The sequence below is a fragment of the Lipotes vexillifer genome, unplaced genomic scaffold, assembly GCF_000442215.2.
Source record: "Lipotes vexillifer unplaced genomic scaffold, Lipotes_vexillifer_v1.1 scaffold1639, whole genome shotgun sequence".
NCBI lineage: Eukaryota > Metazoa > Chordata > Mammalia > Artiodactyla > Lipotidae > Lipotes > Lipotes vexillifer.
Window position 1 is genome coordinate 658,775 of NW_006782296.1, and position 13,942 is coordinate 672,716.

The window sequence follows — 13,942 nt, forward strand, 5'->3', positions numbered from 1 at the left end:
AAGATGATTGCATGGCTGCAAATGTGTCCTCCTAGCCTGGGCTATCTTGGAAAAAAGTCAGCTGGGTGCTCTCTGTCCCATTCCTGCCAAGCTCCCAGACCATGGCTTCTACCTCCTGCTTCTGCTTGCTTACCAGCCCTTCCTTCCTCACTTCCTGTCATCTGGCTTTGGGCCCAGGTGCCTGGGAAAGAAACAATTTTTTGAGGTCACCATGTGGCCTGCCAACCCAGCAGGCTTTCCACCACGTGACATGACTTTGCTGAGCAAATTTCACCCACTTTATCTTCAGATTATTTCTCGATGTTTTCCACTTTCCAGACTCTTATTCCCCCCTTTCTCATCACTGGGCCAGCTCTTACTTTTCCCTCAGGAATCAGAGTAAATGTCTCCAGGAATCCTTGCCAGCCCTCAGCCGGCCTCTGCTCCCAGCACTCCCTGCAGAATTACGCATCACTCTTGTTGAACGCCTGGCTCCCACGCAGACTGGAAGTCCTATGAGAATTGGGGCTATGTCCACCTGCCTCTGCTATTGACTCACCTACATGGAAGGATTCCCAATTTGCCTCTTTGCAGCCAGCCTCTCCTGTATATAGCTCCCAGGTGGATCACTTTCATCATGTCATCCCCAGTTCTAGAACCTGCAGTGACTTGCTGGTGCCTTATTGAATCAAATCCAAACTCTTCCTCTTGTGTATATTTAATTTCATCAACATTAAAGATTTCTGTTCAATGAGGTGGACAAAGTTAAGAGAGAGATGACAAAATGGGAGAATATTTTTGCAACGTCCAAAACCAACATAGATTCTTCCAGATCTCTTGCAAATCAACCTCCAAAGAGGCATCAATAGAAATATGATCCAATGATATAAAGAGACTTCATATAAGAGGAAACGTTAAAGACTAATCACCAAGTGCAAAGATGCTCAAACTCTTTGGTGATCAGGCAAATGCAAATAAAACAACAGTGAAGGGGCTTCCCTGGTGGCTCAGTGATTGAGAGTCCGCCTGACGATGCAGGGGACACAGGTTCGTGCCCCGGTCCGGGAAGATCCCACATGCCACGGAGCGGCTGGGCCCGTGAGCCATGGTCGCTGAGCCTGCGCGTCTGGAGCCAGTGCTCCGCAATGGGAGAGGCCACAACAGTGAGAAGCCCGCATACCGCAAAAAAAAAAAAATCCAAAACAAAAAAAACAGTGAGATAATACCTCAGTTGGGTTAGGAAAAATCAGACAGCTGGATAATATCAATCATATGGGACTATAGGAACCTCCTGCTCTGCGTGTGGGAGTGTGGCCTGGTGCAGACATTGCGGAGAAAAATATGGCTGTACTTAGTCAAATGAAGACAGATGTATTTATACCCTATGACCTAGCAAGTCCACTCCTGGCTTCTACATTTATAACTCAGAGAGATTCTCACTAGATCCGTAAGAGGACAAGGCTGAGGATGTGCATTGCAGCATTGCTTACTGGAGGGGAGTTGGGTGCAGTCAGATGTCCCTCCCTGGGAGAGTGAAGAGGCCAAAGGTGGGGAATGCCCCCATGGAGCACCCCACAGCAATTAATAAAGCAACTCAGTGTTCCTGGCTGGATCCAACTCAGGGCAACCTGGCTGGATCTTGAAGCCACAGTGCTGGGTGCAAAGAGGACGAACAGAGCAAGGCCTAGAACACAGTGCTGGTAATGTATAGAAATACACACACACTGTCTGGTCAGGCCATTCGAGATGGCTGTTCTCTTGCTCTGTGTACATCCCCTGCCTGACCAGTGCCTGCTTCACCTATACCCTACGCACATGACTGACCTTCCTATGTACTTGCCCCAGGCCCAGCTAGTGATAGCCTATCAAAGGGGTGGTGAGGGGCATGCCTCTCTGCTGCTTTCCCTGGTAACTAATGAGCCAACCTGATGTCAGTTCCCCCTATATGTGGCAGTCTCCCGTTCCCTTAGGGAGCCAAGACTGCCACCACGTCCTGTCTGCCGTGCATGGTGAGGTGTCACTCCAGGACCTTGCTTCACACATGTAAGCTCCCCCATCCATTAAACCATTGATGTGTCTATTGCCGACCCTGGGCTCTTTCTTCGGTCTCGAAGCTGGGCAAGCACAGGGCTTGTAGGCCTGTGGGGTACAGCCCAACACACACATACCCCCTGAAACCAACCAAAAAGAGACATTCTGAGAAATCTGGTTATGGATTGAATGTTAGGTATTTTTTTTTGATAATTTTGTTGGGTATGACAATGGCACTGCAGTTGGGTTCAAAAATGATCAGTGCTGGGGGGGGACGCATAGCTGAAAGGTATAAGGGTGAAATGGCATGACATATGAAATCTACTTTCAAGTATTTAGTTCAGCAGAGGGAAGAAAGAGAAATGTATTTTAGGCAAAGATTTAAGCAAGATTTTAAGGCAAAATCTTGATAATTTCTGCATCTGGGAGATGAGTATATGGTGGTTTGTTGTACTACTGTCTACTTTTGTGTATGTATTAAAATTCATAATAAAACAAAACAATATCAATGATACATATTTTTAAGACCATGTTCACACAAAAAGCTACACATTAAACATGTGAGAGTGACCGCCTATAGAGGGGAAAGAAAATAGGAGGGAATAGAAAATGAGGACAAAGGGGAAGGAAGGACAGAAGGAAGGAAATAAGAACGATCAACGAAAATCCACTCTGGACTCAGGAGGGTGATTAACTTAACCCTTTGCACCTAAAGTCCAAAAGAAGGAGGAAAGAAATTGATATCCCCTATACCTCTACCACCGTGGCATTTTAATTTTTTCCATCTAAGCCTCTAACCTTCATTCCTGTGCCCACTGTACTTTTCCACAAGGCTGTCACCATGACGGTCACATCACTGCATGCTTCCCTTAGGAATAGGAATGCACTTTTTTCTTTTTTAATTAATTTTAAAATTTTTGGGGGGGCTGTGTTGGGTCTCGTTGCTGCGCAAAGGCTTTCTTTTTCTAGTTGCGGCAAGCAGGGGCTACTCTTCACTGTGGTGCCTAGGCTTCTCATTGCGGTGGCTTCTCTTGTTGCGGAGCACGGGCTCTAGGCGTGCAGGCTTTAGTAGTTGTGACACACAGGCTCAGTAGTTGTGGCGCACGGGCTTAGTTGCTCTGCGGCATGTGGGATCTTTCCTGGACCAGGGCCCGAACCCGTGTCCCCTGCATTGGCAGGCGGATTCTTAACCACTGCGCCACGAGGGAAATCCTAGGAATGCACTTTTGCTTACTCAGTGCCAGCACTGGGCTAGGACCCACTGGTGTGTGATCACAATTCATCCTCTCAGTAACATTATGAGGTAAGTACCGTGTCCTGATCTCCATTTTACAGATGCAGAAAACTGAGCTCAGGAATGTGGTTCTTAGCTGGAATTTCAAATATCTCGGCCTCAGATGCCCCGGATCACGTGATTGCACCAAGCTGATCCGATCACTTCATCATCATCGTTATTTTTAGGGCCTGCCTAATGGTCCATTATATTGATGTCGGGTAATTCACTGTAATTTACTAACAGCTCTCCTATTGCTGAGTATTTGGACTCTTTCTAGCTTTTTGCTTTCATAGACAGTCCTGCAAAGAATAGTTTCAGGTATAGAGATTTTCAATTCTGTTGAATTATTCCCTTACCAGGAGTGGGTTAGGGTTAGGTTACTTTGTGTTCACACAACAGGGTGTACCTCATTATGGCAGTTAATTCACGTCGAGGTAGTTTTCCTGAGAGGAAATGTGGACGTGGGGGGCAGGGCATCTGCGAGGAGAGGGGGCAGGAAATGTCGGGAGAGTAAGGTCTCGGGCCAGGCAGGAAGCTGGATCCCGATTGATTTTTTTGTAGTCTTCACAATTCCTTAATGCCTTCCCTGCTGACTTAGGGTGTCCCTCTGTCAGGCCCTGGGGACTGGGACAACTCTGTGGGACATGAAGCTGCTGTGTGTGGGAGGTGAGTGGCTGAGACTACTATCCTGGGGCCACAGTAGCTCTCTGGCCCTTTGGCGGCCGCCCTGGCCAGCCTGGGAGGGGTCAGCTGGGGATAGGCAGCATGTAAATATAGATCCAGGGAAGGAAGCCAGGCGGCCCAACCCTGCACTGACCTCTCTTTGGAAGGTTGGGGTGGTGAGGGATGACGTCCTGACACCTTCCTCACCAGGGGTGGGTGACACCTGGCCCAGCAGTCCCCTAGAGTTGCTGGAAGTGGCTGGGAGTGGGAGTGGGGGGCAGGGCCTCCAAGGGCATCACAGTGGGGGCTGGTGGAAAGCTGGTCAAGAGATGCTGTTCCTGGGTGACTGATGGCAAATCGCATTTTCTCTCTGACAATTTCTGTTAGCGGTGCTGCGCAGCCTGCCGTGTCCAGGCTAAGGGGCTAACTTGTCCTAAGGGATGTGGGGTTCACTGTGCAAGGGGCAGGGGGCGCCCCTCTCCCCACCTCCATGGGTCTTGCTTATGTGGGAGGGGAGGGATGTCCGGGGCATAAACTTGTCTTCCCTTTGCTCTCCCACCCCCTCACTGGGTGCTGGCCCTCTCCACCCTAGGGCTCTGGGCCACCAGCCCTGCCTCTCCCCCAGCTCTAGTGCCACTTCCCTCCCCCAGCCTGGCCCTTCCTGCCCCCTAGGGCCACAGCCCTGTGCTAGCTCCACACCATACATTCCTTCTCCACCTGGTCCAGCCCAGACCCCTTGGACCCCCCGACCCTGGGAAGGGAATTCCAGCATGGCACTTACTCCACCACAGATGCATTTATTAGTAAAACCTATTCCCAAGCATCAAGCGGAAGGGTGCTAGCAGGGTGAGTGACTTTTTCCACTTGGCAGTGTTCAAGGAGCAGAGGGTAGGAAGGGGCAGGGGCATCCCAGTCAGAATAACAATACCAGCAGCTAACTTTATTGAACTCTTCTGAAGGGGTCTGAGGCCAGCCGCTGTGCTAAGCAATCACTTTATAGGCAATGTCTCCTTTAATCCTTATAACAAACCTACGAAGTAGGTACCATTATCGTCCCCATTTTACAGATGAGGAAACTGAGGCATAGAACAGTGAAGTGGTGGGAAGCAGCTGTGAGCCTTCAGGAGGTACCTGAGAGCCCTCTCTCAGCCTCCTTTTTTTCTGTCACACCCTGATTCTCAGTTCCAACCATCTCTCACCACTTCCAGTTCTTTTAACTCTTTTTATATTTTTCTTTTGTAAAAAAATAGATTTTGCCCATATTCTGCAGCTCCCACTGTCTCCTACCCCAATTGGTTGAATCTGGGTTCTCCCCAAGATTTGGTTCAAGTGGAGCTGAGGACGGTGTGTCTCTAACTGGGGCTCGCACGCGCGAGTGTGCCTGCGTGTAGCTGAAATACAATGAAAGCTCTGAGGATACACAAGGTATAAATTACAAACCTCCCTCCCTCCCCCTCCCCATCTCCTCCCTATCTTCCCACCCTCCCCCAACCCCCATCCAAATCAAGAACAGACTGTACACTGCCCCCCACTCCCAGCCCCAAGGCAAGGTCTTGTCTCAGTCACCTCTGTGTCCATGGGGCCCAGGGCCTTAGATACATGTTTGTGGAATGAATGGATGAGTGAATGAATGAGAGTGTGGGGGAGGGAGCAGCACTTAGGAGTCCTGAGTCCCAGCCCTGATTTTGTCCTCACCTACACCTTGCCCTCACCAGGACACCTTCCTCCGCCCCAGAGAAGAGGGTCCCCAGTGGGAGCAGAGAGGGGGAAGAGAGGGGCCAGCAGGGGCATCTCTAAGCATGGAAAGGTGGGTGACTGAAGTAGACTCTGGCCTCAGAGGTCAAATCCCAGCTGTATGGCTCAGGAGCTATGTGACTTTGGGCAGGCTTGAAGAATGATGACTACTGTATAATAGTCCTTTCAGATTTTACGAAGCCCTTTTTTCACATTTCCTCGGAAACCATCCTGTAATGTGGGTGTGATTATGAATACACCCATTTTACAGACGAGGAAGCAGAGGCTGGAGAGATCCAGGGACTTGCCCAAGGTCACACAGAAAGCAGGAATTTGAATCCCCACCCACCCAACTCCCATCCTCTTTACTTCCCATGTCTGTGTCATGAGGAGGTAGGGCTTGAATCTAAGTCTTCCAGGGTGGGACCCCCAGGTGGCAGTGTGGCCACAGGAGGGACTGCACAGCGAATCCCCCTACTGTGGGCCCCACTGGCCTTTTCTATCCAGAAAAGCCAGTCTACCCTTCATACAAGTTTTCCTAGACACCCTTTCCTTCCCCCACCCGTGGCCTCAGGGCCTCGACTGCTGCCCCAGGAGGGACCTGGGAGTCCATAGGGTGCCCGTGAACTTCTGCTTTTCCTGGAAGAGTGGGGAAGTGGAATGATGGAGGGGGCTCTGGGGCCTGGGCCCTCCCCTCACACAGGCATGGCCACCTCATCATATTCATCCTGACCATTCTCCTCATCGAAGTTCGGCTTGGCATTGTCAGCATCCAGCTGGGGGGTGGGGCAGGAAGGACATAGGGTGAGTGGCTGAGGGCCCAGGTGAGCCCTCCCCCCAGCGCTGAGGCACCTCTGGGGTCAGGAGAGCCTGTCTCTCTTTGAACCTTGGACAAGTCCCTGCATCTCCTAGGGTTGGTCTAGATGAGAGGTTTCCTCAGGGTGGGGAGCCTCCAGGAATCTGGTGCCCTGGTAGGGGAGGGCCCGCAGAGGGCAGGCAGGAGGTCCCTTCACCGGGGCAGCGCCACAGTGACCTGTGTCACATTGTGGAAGAATTCTACTGGAAGAGCCACTCTCCGGATGGTTTATAAGACCACAGGACTAGCCGCTCAGTGGTGGGGACCACCCACGTGGAACGCATCTCGTGAGCCTCTCAGTCCTCTCACCAACCCTGTCATTATTCCTCTCTTTACAGGTGAGGAAACCTGAGACACAGAGAAACGAGGCCGCTAGCTCCAGGTCACACACTGGGATGTGGCAGTGCCGGGATTTGGACGCAGGCCCCAACCTAGACCTTAATCACGATGCTCTTCTGCCTTCCTTAGTTCCCAGACACACCTCTCACATTCGCTGAGCCCCACTGATGACCCCTTGCTGCCCTCGGCTCTGGAGTTGTGCCCTCTGGCCATAGGAGATGGGCGGGGAGGGGCGCGGGCTGGGTGGTGGGAGAAGCAACTCACACACTGGAGCTCCAGGTTCTGGAAGATGAGTGGCAGCAGGAAGCGGCGTAGGGGCACCGTGAGGATGAGGATGAATGGCAGGGCCAGCGAGATGGCTTTGATGCTTCTCACCACCCACAGCACTACCAGGCAGATGAGCTGAGTGCCCGTGAACAAGTGCATTCGCCAGGTTCTCACCTGCGGGCGGAGGCTGGGGTCATGGCCTACCCTGCCCAGGCACCCAGCCCTCCACCAGCCCCCCGCCCCTGACCTGGGCAGCCGGGAGGGCCCCGTACCCGCTTGGCGTAGGGCACATCCGGGTGGTACTTGCGTGGCTTGAACAGAAGCAAGATGCGGTCAAAAAGCTGGATGCCACTGAGGGACGTGACCCCCATGTAGAGGAAGATGCCGAACAGCACAGCCAAGGGGATGTGGGACAGGATGGGCCCCATGAGGATGGACAGGCCTGTGGGGAGAACCACGCAGTCTTAGCCCCAGCTGCCCCAGAGGATCGGCACAAGCAGAGGCTGGGGAATGATGTCACAGGGACTATATGGAACCCTTTTTGTGGATCCTCTTTTTTTTTTTCTGGCCACGCCGGGAACCTTCTGGCATCTTATTTCCCCAACCAGGGATGGAGCCCAGGCCCACAGCAGTGCAAGCACCAAGTCTTAACCACTGGACCACCAGGGAATTCCCTGGATCCTCTTAATAGATATTACCCCCACTTTGCAGATGAGGAAGCAGTCTCAGAGAGGTGAAGCAACTAACCTAAGGCCACACAGCTAGTAAGTGGCAGAGCAGGGAGTCAGACTCTTGCCTGCCTGACTTCAAAGCCTACTCCTTTAACCTAGGGAGTCACAGAGGGCAGAGAAGCCCACCTTTCCTCTTACCCCGGTCCAGAATGCCTCCATCACCCTCCACCTACCCAAATCCCAGCCCTCCTCCAGCTAGCATCAGCTTCGCCTCCTTTAGGAAACTTCCCTGGCCTCTCCATCAGCGACCATGGCGCTGCCCACACCAAGCCCAACTGGACTCTCAGCTGCTCTGGAACTCAGATCAGTGACCCTCTGTCTTCACCTCACACCCCCACCTAGGAGCACTGCCCTTTGTATGAGTCACAGAGCAGCTGAGCTAGAGAGAGCTCAGGCATCTAATGAACCCTCTAATGGTGCAGAGAGGGAAACTTGAGGTCCAGAGACAAGGTGGGATACCTAGTCAGCAGCGGGGCAGGGCTGGAGCCCACAGTTCACTGAACTGTTGGAGAAGCTCAGAGTACAGGGTCTTGTCTAGAGAAGCTTCCAGTAATGGAGTGCCCCCCCCATCCCCCTCAGATCCCATTTCAGTGCCTGGGGTATTTCCTCCAGAATTCCTTCATGTGAATAACTGACACTGGGGAGATGTGGGCAGTGGGTGTTTGGGGAGACCTGGCTGCAGGGTGGGCAGGGCTGGAGGGGCACTGGATCCTAAGGGGCAGGGGCTGAGGGTGCTGGAAAGTGTGGCCAATCCTCACTCACCCACGAGCACAGAGACCAGGAGCCCGCTGATCCGCTGTTCCTTGACTTCCTGAATCAGGGCTGCAGCCCCTGGGGTGCTGGCCTTGCTCATGACCGTAAGGGCATTGGCGTGGGTGACAGAACGCACAGTGGTGGCACTGAGCCAGGGCATCCCAAAGAGGGTGGCCACCCCGCCCATGCCCATGACCAGCAGCAGGTCCAGGTGGAAGCCAGAGCCCTTGACCACCTTGCGCTCTGGTGTGCTGATGATCAGCCTGGGGGTGTGGAAGGTCAGGAGTAATCAGGGCTCTCCTTCACCCCAACCCCCTTTACCCTCTCTTTCCTCCCCTAGACTTGGGTCCCTCTGTACTTTAGTTTATCCTTCTTTGCCCGTCTCCCTTAGAGTTCCTTTCTCCCCTCCCTCCTGCACCATCTTGAGAATCGAGACTCTAAGAGCAGAAGTGTCTTCATCATCACCTAGAAAACCCACCGGCAGATCTACACTGAAACTAAAGAAGCATAAGCTTCAGGGAACCTCACGGGCACAGGCCCTTTCCAAGATCTAGCACCTAATTTTATAGTTCTCATTTTATACTCTTTTTATTAAAAAGGGCTCCCTAAATAGTACCACGTCATGTCCCACAAAACCTGGACCTCCTGCCCGTCCATCCTTCCTACTAGCATTCAGTCCCTGGTGTCCTGCCTGCCTGGAGCCTGTCCCTTTCTCTGCCTCGGACCCTCCCAGGCCCAGTCCCACCCTGGCTCTTACGTGGTGATCTGGGACTCGAGGAAGATGAGGATGAAGACCAACAGGGCAGGCAGGGCGGAGGCAAACATCATCCAGATGGGAAATGGCTTATATAAGCCCAGCGGGTGGATGAGCCAGCCTCGGGCCGAGGCATTGGACACGGTGAGCCCTTTAGGTACACTGAGTTTCTGTGGGAGGGGGATGCTGGTGAGAACACCTGGGGGCAGGGGGATGGGGAAGGGTGGGGACAGGGAGAACCAGGGTCCTGGGCCCTTGGGAACTTACTTATATTGAGCATTTACTTTGTACTCAGTCACTGCACTAAGCCCTTTACATACATTTTCTCATTCCCTACTTTATAGATGAGGAAACAGGATCAGGGAAGTTATGTAGCTGGCTCTGCATTGCACGGCTATTTGGTAGCAAAACTGAGATTCATACTCAGATCAACCCGGCTTCAAAGCGGATTCTTTCCTACTGCCCTGGATTAAGGAGTAAAAGGGGGCAAACTGACCCAGGCCCCTTCTTCAGCCAGAGGCGTCCTGAAGGGCTGTGGGAAGAACACGGGGCTGCTTGGAGAGACAGGACTGGGGAAGGGGCAGTTCTAACCGGCTTCAGGCTTGGGAAGGCAGTTTGGGGGAGGGTGCAGGCTGGGGGAATGAAACAGGCGTGGGGGAGAGGGTCACCTGGGTGTAGGTGTCCTGGATGAGGGCATCCACCATGACCATGATCAGGATAGAGATGGGAACCCCAAAGTCCCCAATGACTCGTCGCAGCTGAGGGCAGGTGAAGGGACCAATGGTCAGTGCCCAGTTGCTTCCCACCTCTCACCTGCCACTTGCCCCCACTCCTGCCCCGTCTTCACCGGGGGGGTCCCACTCTCCCCAGGGGGAACATCTAATGCCCTGTCCTGCTTCTCAACATACCTGCCTCCTTTCTTGTTCACCTGGCCCAGCCCCACCCCCGGCCCCACAGCTTATCCACTCCCTTCCAAGAACTGTCCTTGGTTCCCCACTGGGTTCTCAGCCTGGACGTGCCGAGAAAGGGAGATGGCGCTTGTCTCAAGAGTAAAATCCTGCGTGATGAGGCGGGAGGGAGGCTCGGAATCGGAAATGGGAATCTAGGGGACGAAGGGGAGCTAATGGCACTGGGAAAGCTGAGGGGAGTGCTGTAGACTGGGGTAGGGCAGTGTAGGCGAGGACAGGTGGGGGGCTGTGCTGACCTTGCCAGGGAAGTAGGAGCTGTTCCTGAACTTGCGCAGCATCATGGCGAACAAGAAGGTGCCAGCCATGAGCACAAGAGACAGGAGGGCTGTGTTGGGCAGGGGGGCCTGAGGTTTGGGTATTCTTGTCACATTGTGGTCATAGTTCTCCAGCAGTGGGTGGTCCTGGAAGATCTGCAGCAGAAAACCAAGGCATCCTCTTTCCTCCCATCCATGCATCCTCCAGCCATCATGATACATGCATCATGTATCATCTATCTATCCATCGTCCACCCATCCATCATCCATCTCTCTGTTCAGCATCTCTCTCTCTACTCATCATCCATTCATCCATCCATTAGCCATCCATTCATCCATCCATCTGTCTACGCATCATCCATGCATCATCCATCTACCTATCTTCTTCCTCAACTGACATAGTAACAGAGAGGCAATGGGATTCCACAGCTTGGTTTTCAGGACTGAGGACCAGGCTAGGCTTGGGCGGGGCAGGCCATGGAGGAAATGAATGTGTGTGTGTGTGTGTGCGCGCGCGCGCGCACGCACGAGCATCCAGAGCCTGGGAGCCGTGAGAAGGCTGGAGGGCAGGAAACAAGTGCCAAGGAGGTTCCTAAAAAGACTTAGGCTCCAGACACTTGGAAACCAGAGAAAGACCCACCGACCAACAGAATCGGGGGTAGATGTACATTATCCACCCTTCCTCCACGTAAAATGCAGACACAGAGGTAGGCATAGTTTAAGGTGACAGAGCTGAGGAGGCAGGGCACACCCTCGGCAGGCCCTGCAGTTCCTAAGGGCAGCTGCAGGAGAAGGGGTGGGGGACTTCAGATTGATTCTCCAGGACCCCTGCTACCCCACCATGCCTGCAGTTTCCCACGTTCAGTCTCACATGTGCCCACTGGTTACTGCATGTGGTTATACACATGGGCCTGTGCAGGCAGAGGGAAGCTCTCATGCACCGTCACTCCGCACAGCCATGGTGAGAATACCGGCCCACAGACAGCAGGCATCAACATGTATGTGGTCACAGTCACATACCGTGAAAACACGGCCACATAAATGCCGTACAGACACATGTGCAATGACACCCACAGTCACACAGCTTGTGCACAGTCACACACACACACACATGCACACACGTGTGCCTCTTAACACTCCCATGGCCCTCACCGTGACCAGCTTGGAGAAGGTCTCATAGATGAAGATGAGGGAGATGAGGAAGGAGAAAATCTCCTGGGTGTAGCGGGAGATGAAGCGGACCAGGAAGCTGCCCTCGAAGGCCACCACCAGCACCACCATCAGGATGAGCCAGAAGCCAATCCACACACGGCCCACGATGTACTCCAGGCCGTTACTCTTGCAGAACTGTAGGGTGGCCAGAGGGAGCTGGGGTCAGAGAAATGGGCCCAGGCCCCGTGCATGAAGCAGGTTGGGCCAGGGGCCAGTTACAGGGTGACAGTGGGGCCAGAACAGATCTACCGAGAAGAAGGCTTCCTCAAACACGAGCAGGGGTCCTGAGAAGCCCACCATGAGCAGGGGCTGAGCCCCCAGCACGGAGAATAGGATGCCCTGTGCCGCGGTGGAGATGAGCAGTTCCGACACACCCATCATGTTATGGGTCTTTTCTCCTGTGGATGGAAGTGACAGTGCGGTCAAGGTCAAGATCATTTCCAGAGGCCGGTAGAGCATTTCATGGACAAGATGACGTAGGGGTCCAGAGTGTCAGATCGGGGCAAAGTCATGGCTGATACCGAGGCCAGAGGGCTGGAGGTGAGGGTTAGTGGGACACACAGAGGCACTGACCCAGGAGGCCACCGAAGGTGATGGCGGGTGACAGGGCGGCAAAGTAGATGAAGATGATGGCAGACAGGACCTGGGGGTTCAATGCGTCTGTGATGTCACTCAAGTAGCGGGGGTAGCGGCGCCGGATGTCACGTACCAGTCCCCCGAAGAGCCTGCCTGTCCGCTGCAGAGGGTCATCCTGGGTGTCCTCTAGACCCCCATTCAAATCTGTAGTGAAGGGCAGGACCACAGTCACGGGGGGTGGAAGGGGGAAGTGTGGGGAGAAGGGAATCGAGAAGGGGATTGTCTGATGGGAATGGGGTGGTCCAGGAGGCTGGGAGGCATGAGGACAGGGAGAGGGGACATGGGAGATTTCATGGGAAGAGGGGAGGTAGGGGCTCACAGGGCTGTGCCGGGCTGTCTGAAGGTCTGGGGGCTCAGCAGGCCTAGGGCTGGGCAGGGCAGGTACCTAAGCCCTTGAGGAAGCTGGGCTCTGGCTTGGCAGAGCTGGGCAGGTAGCGTCTTTTCAGCAGCTCTTTCTGCACGGGCACCAGACTGAGCAGGGCATCTTCAGAGGGCGCGTCCGTGGGAGGCAACACCAGACTGCAGTCTAGGAAGCCCTCTAGGGAATGCACCAGCATCTCCTTGTTCTGGGCCAAGTATGCATCAGTGCGGAACACCTGGGAGCAGGAAGGAAGGTCAGAGCCACAAGGACCTGCTCAACAAAAGGATCCAAGAGGCCACAGCAAGAGCCTCTGGGGCCCCTCTCCCCCAGCCCCTGCTTGCTGGGAACTGCCTTTCCTTCCCCCCTGGCCTTCCACCTTCTACTCTGAAAGGGCTTTGGGGAGGCAGACAGGGCCCTGAGTCGGGAAAGCAGAAAGAACTAAAGCGAACCAGGTGGCTTATAGCAGACCAGGTGGAACGAGAGCAGATCAGGCCAGACCAGGCCAGACCTAACCAGACAGAACCAGGGCAGAGTGGGCCAGACTAGACCAGGCCTGATCAGGCAGGGCTAGGCCAGACTACACGGGCCTGGACTCCCCCTGGCCAGACAGGACGGAAGCAGCTAGATCAGACTGAATGGGCCAGACTAGTGAAGTTAAAGTAACCGGGGCCGGGGACGAGGCCTCAGCTGCCAGCCAGCCCCCTGGGCTCCCCCAGCCCTCGCCAGCCCCTCCTCACCCTCTCTGACATGAGGGTGGCAGCAGCCCGGCCCAGCTGGGTGTAGTCGATGTTGGGGGCCTCAGGTCCCAGCAACACAATGAGGAAACGCACAGGGACTGCCGGCCCCTCTGGCTCCCGTGGCTTCTGCTCCGTCTCCATAGGCTCCTTTAGTCGCACAAAGCCCAGCACTGGCCGCTCCAGGAACCTGGCACAGCCTGTTGGGGACAGGCGAAGTGAGGTGGTCGGGCCAGGCCGAGGGGGGCGCGCTGCTGGGGTCCAGGCTTAGAGAGAGGCAGGCTGGGCCAGGGCAGGAGGCAGGAGCAGGGGACATGAAGGGGTGAGGGGTGGACGCTCTGCCCACTTACCCACCAGCACCAGGGTGGCCTCCCGGTCCTGGGGACTCTTTCCC

At 54.3% G+C, this 13,942-nt stretch overlaps 1 protein-coding gene across 1 annotated transcript in view; it reads right to left on the reverse strand.

Annotated features, from left to right (window-relative positions):
- Nucleotides 1-6,378: 6,378 nt before the first annotated feature.
- The window catches only part of SLC4A1 (solute carrier family 4 member 1 (Diego blood group)), a 9,824-nt gene continuing 2,260 nt past the window's right edge, over nt 6,379-13,942 (reverse strand). The window contains exons 5-17 of the mRNA XM_007455105.1: nt 13,899-13,932; nt 13,552-13,748; nt 12,839-13,049; nt 12,391-12,597; nt 12,067-12,215; nt 11,758-11,952; nt 10,588-10,761; nt 10,052-10,141; nt 9,387-9,553; nt 8,639-8,892; nt 7,418-7,587; nt 7,143-7,319; nt 6,379-6,459 (exon numbers count right to left, since the gene is read on the reverse strand). Coding sequence (XP_007455167.1) covers nt 6,379-6,459; nt 7,143-7,319; nt 7,418-7,587; nt 8,639-8,892; nt 9,387-9,553; nt 10,052-10,141; nt 10,588-10,761; nt 11,758-11,952; nt 12,067-12,215; nt 12,391-12,597; nt 12,839-13,049; nt 13,552-13,748; nt 13,899-13,932 — 2,106 coding nt within the window. The remainder of the gene's footprint in view (nt 6,460-7,142; nt 7,320-7,417; nt 7,588-8,638; nt 8,893-9,386; nt 9,554-10,051; nt 10,142-10,587; nt 10,762-11,757; nt 11,953-12,066; nt 12,216-12,390; nt 12,598-12,838; nt 13,050-13,551; nt 13,749-13,898; nt 13,933-13,942) is intronic.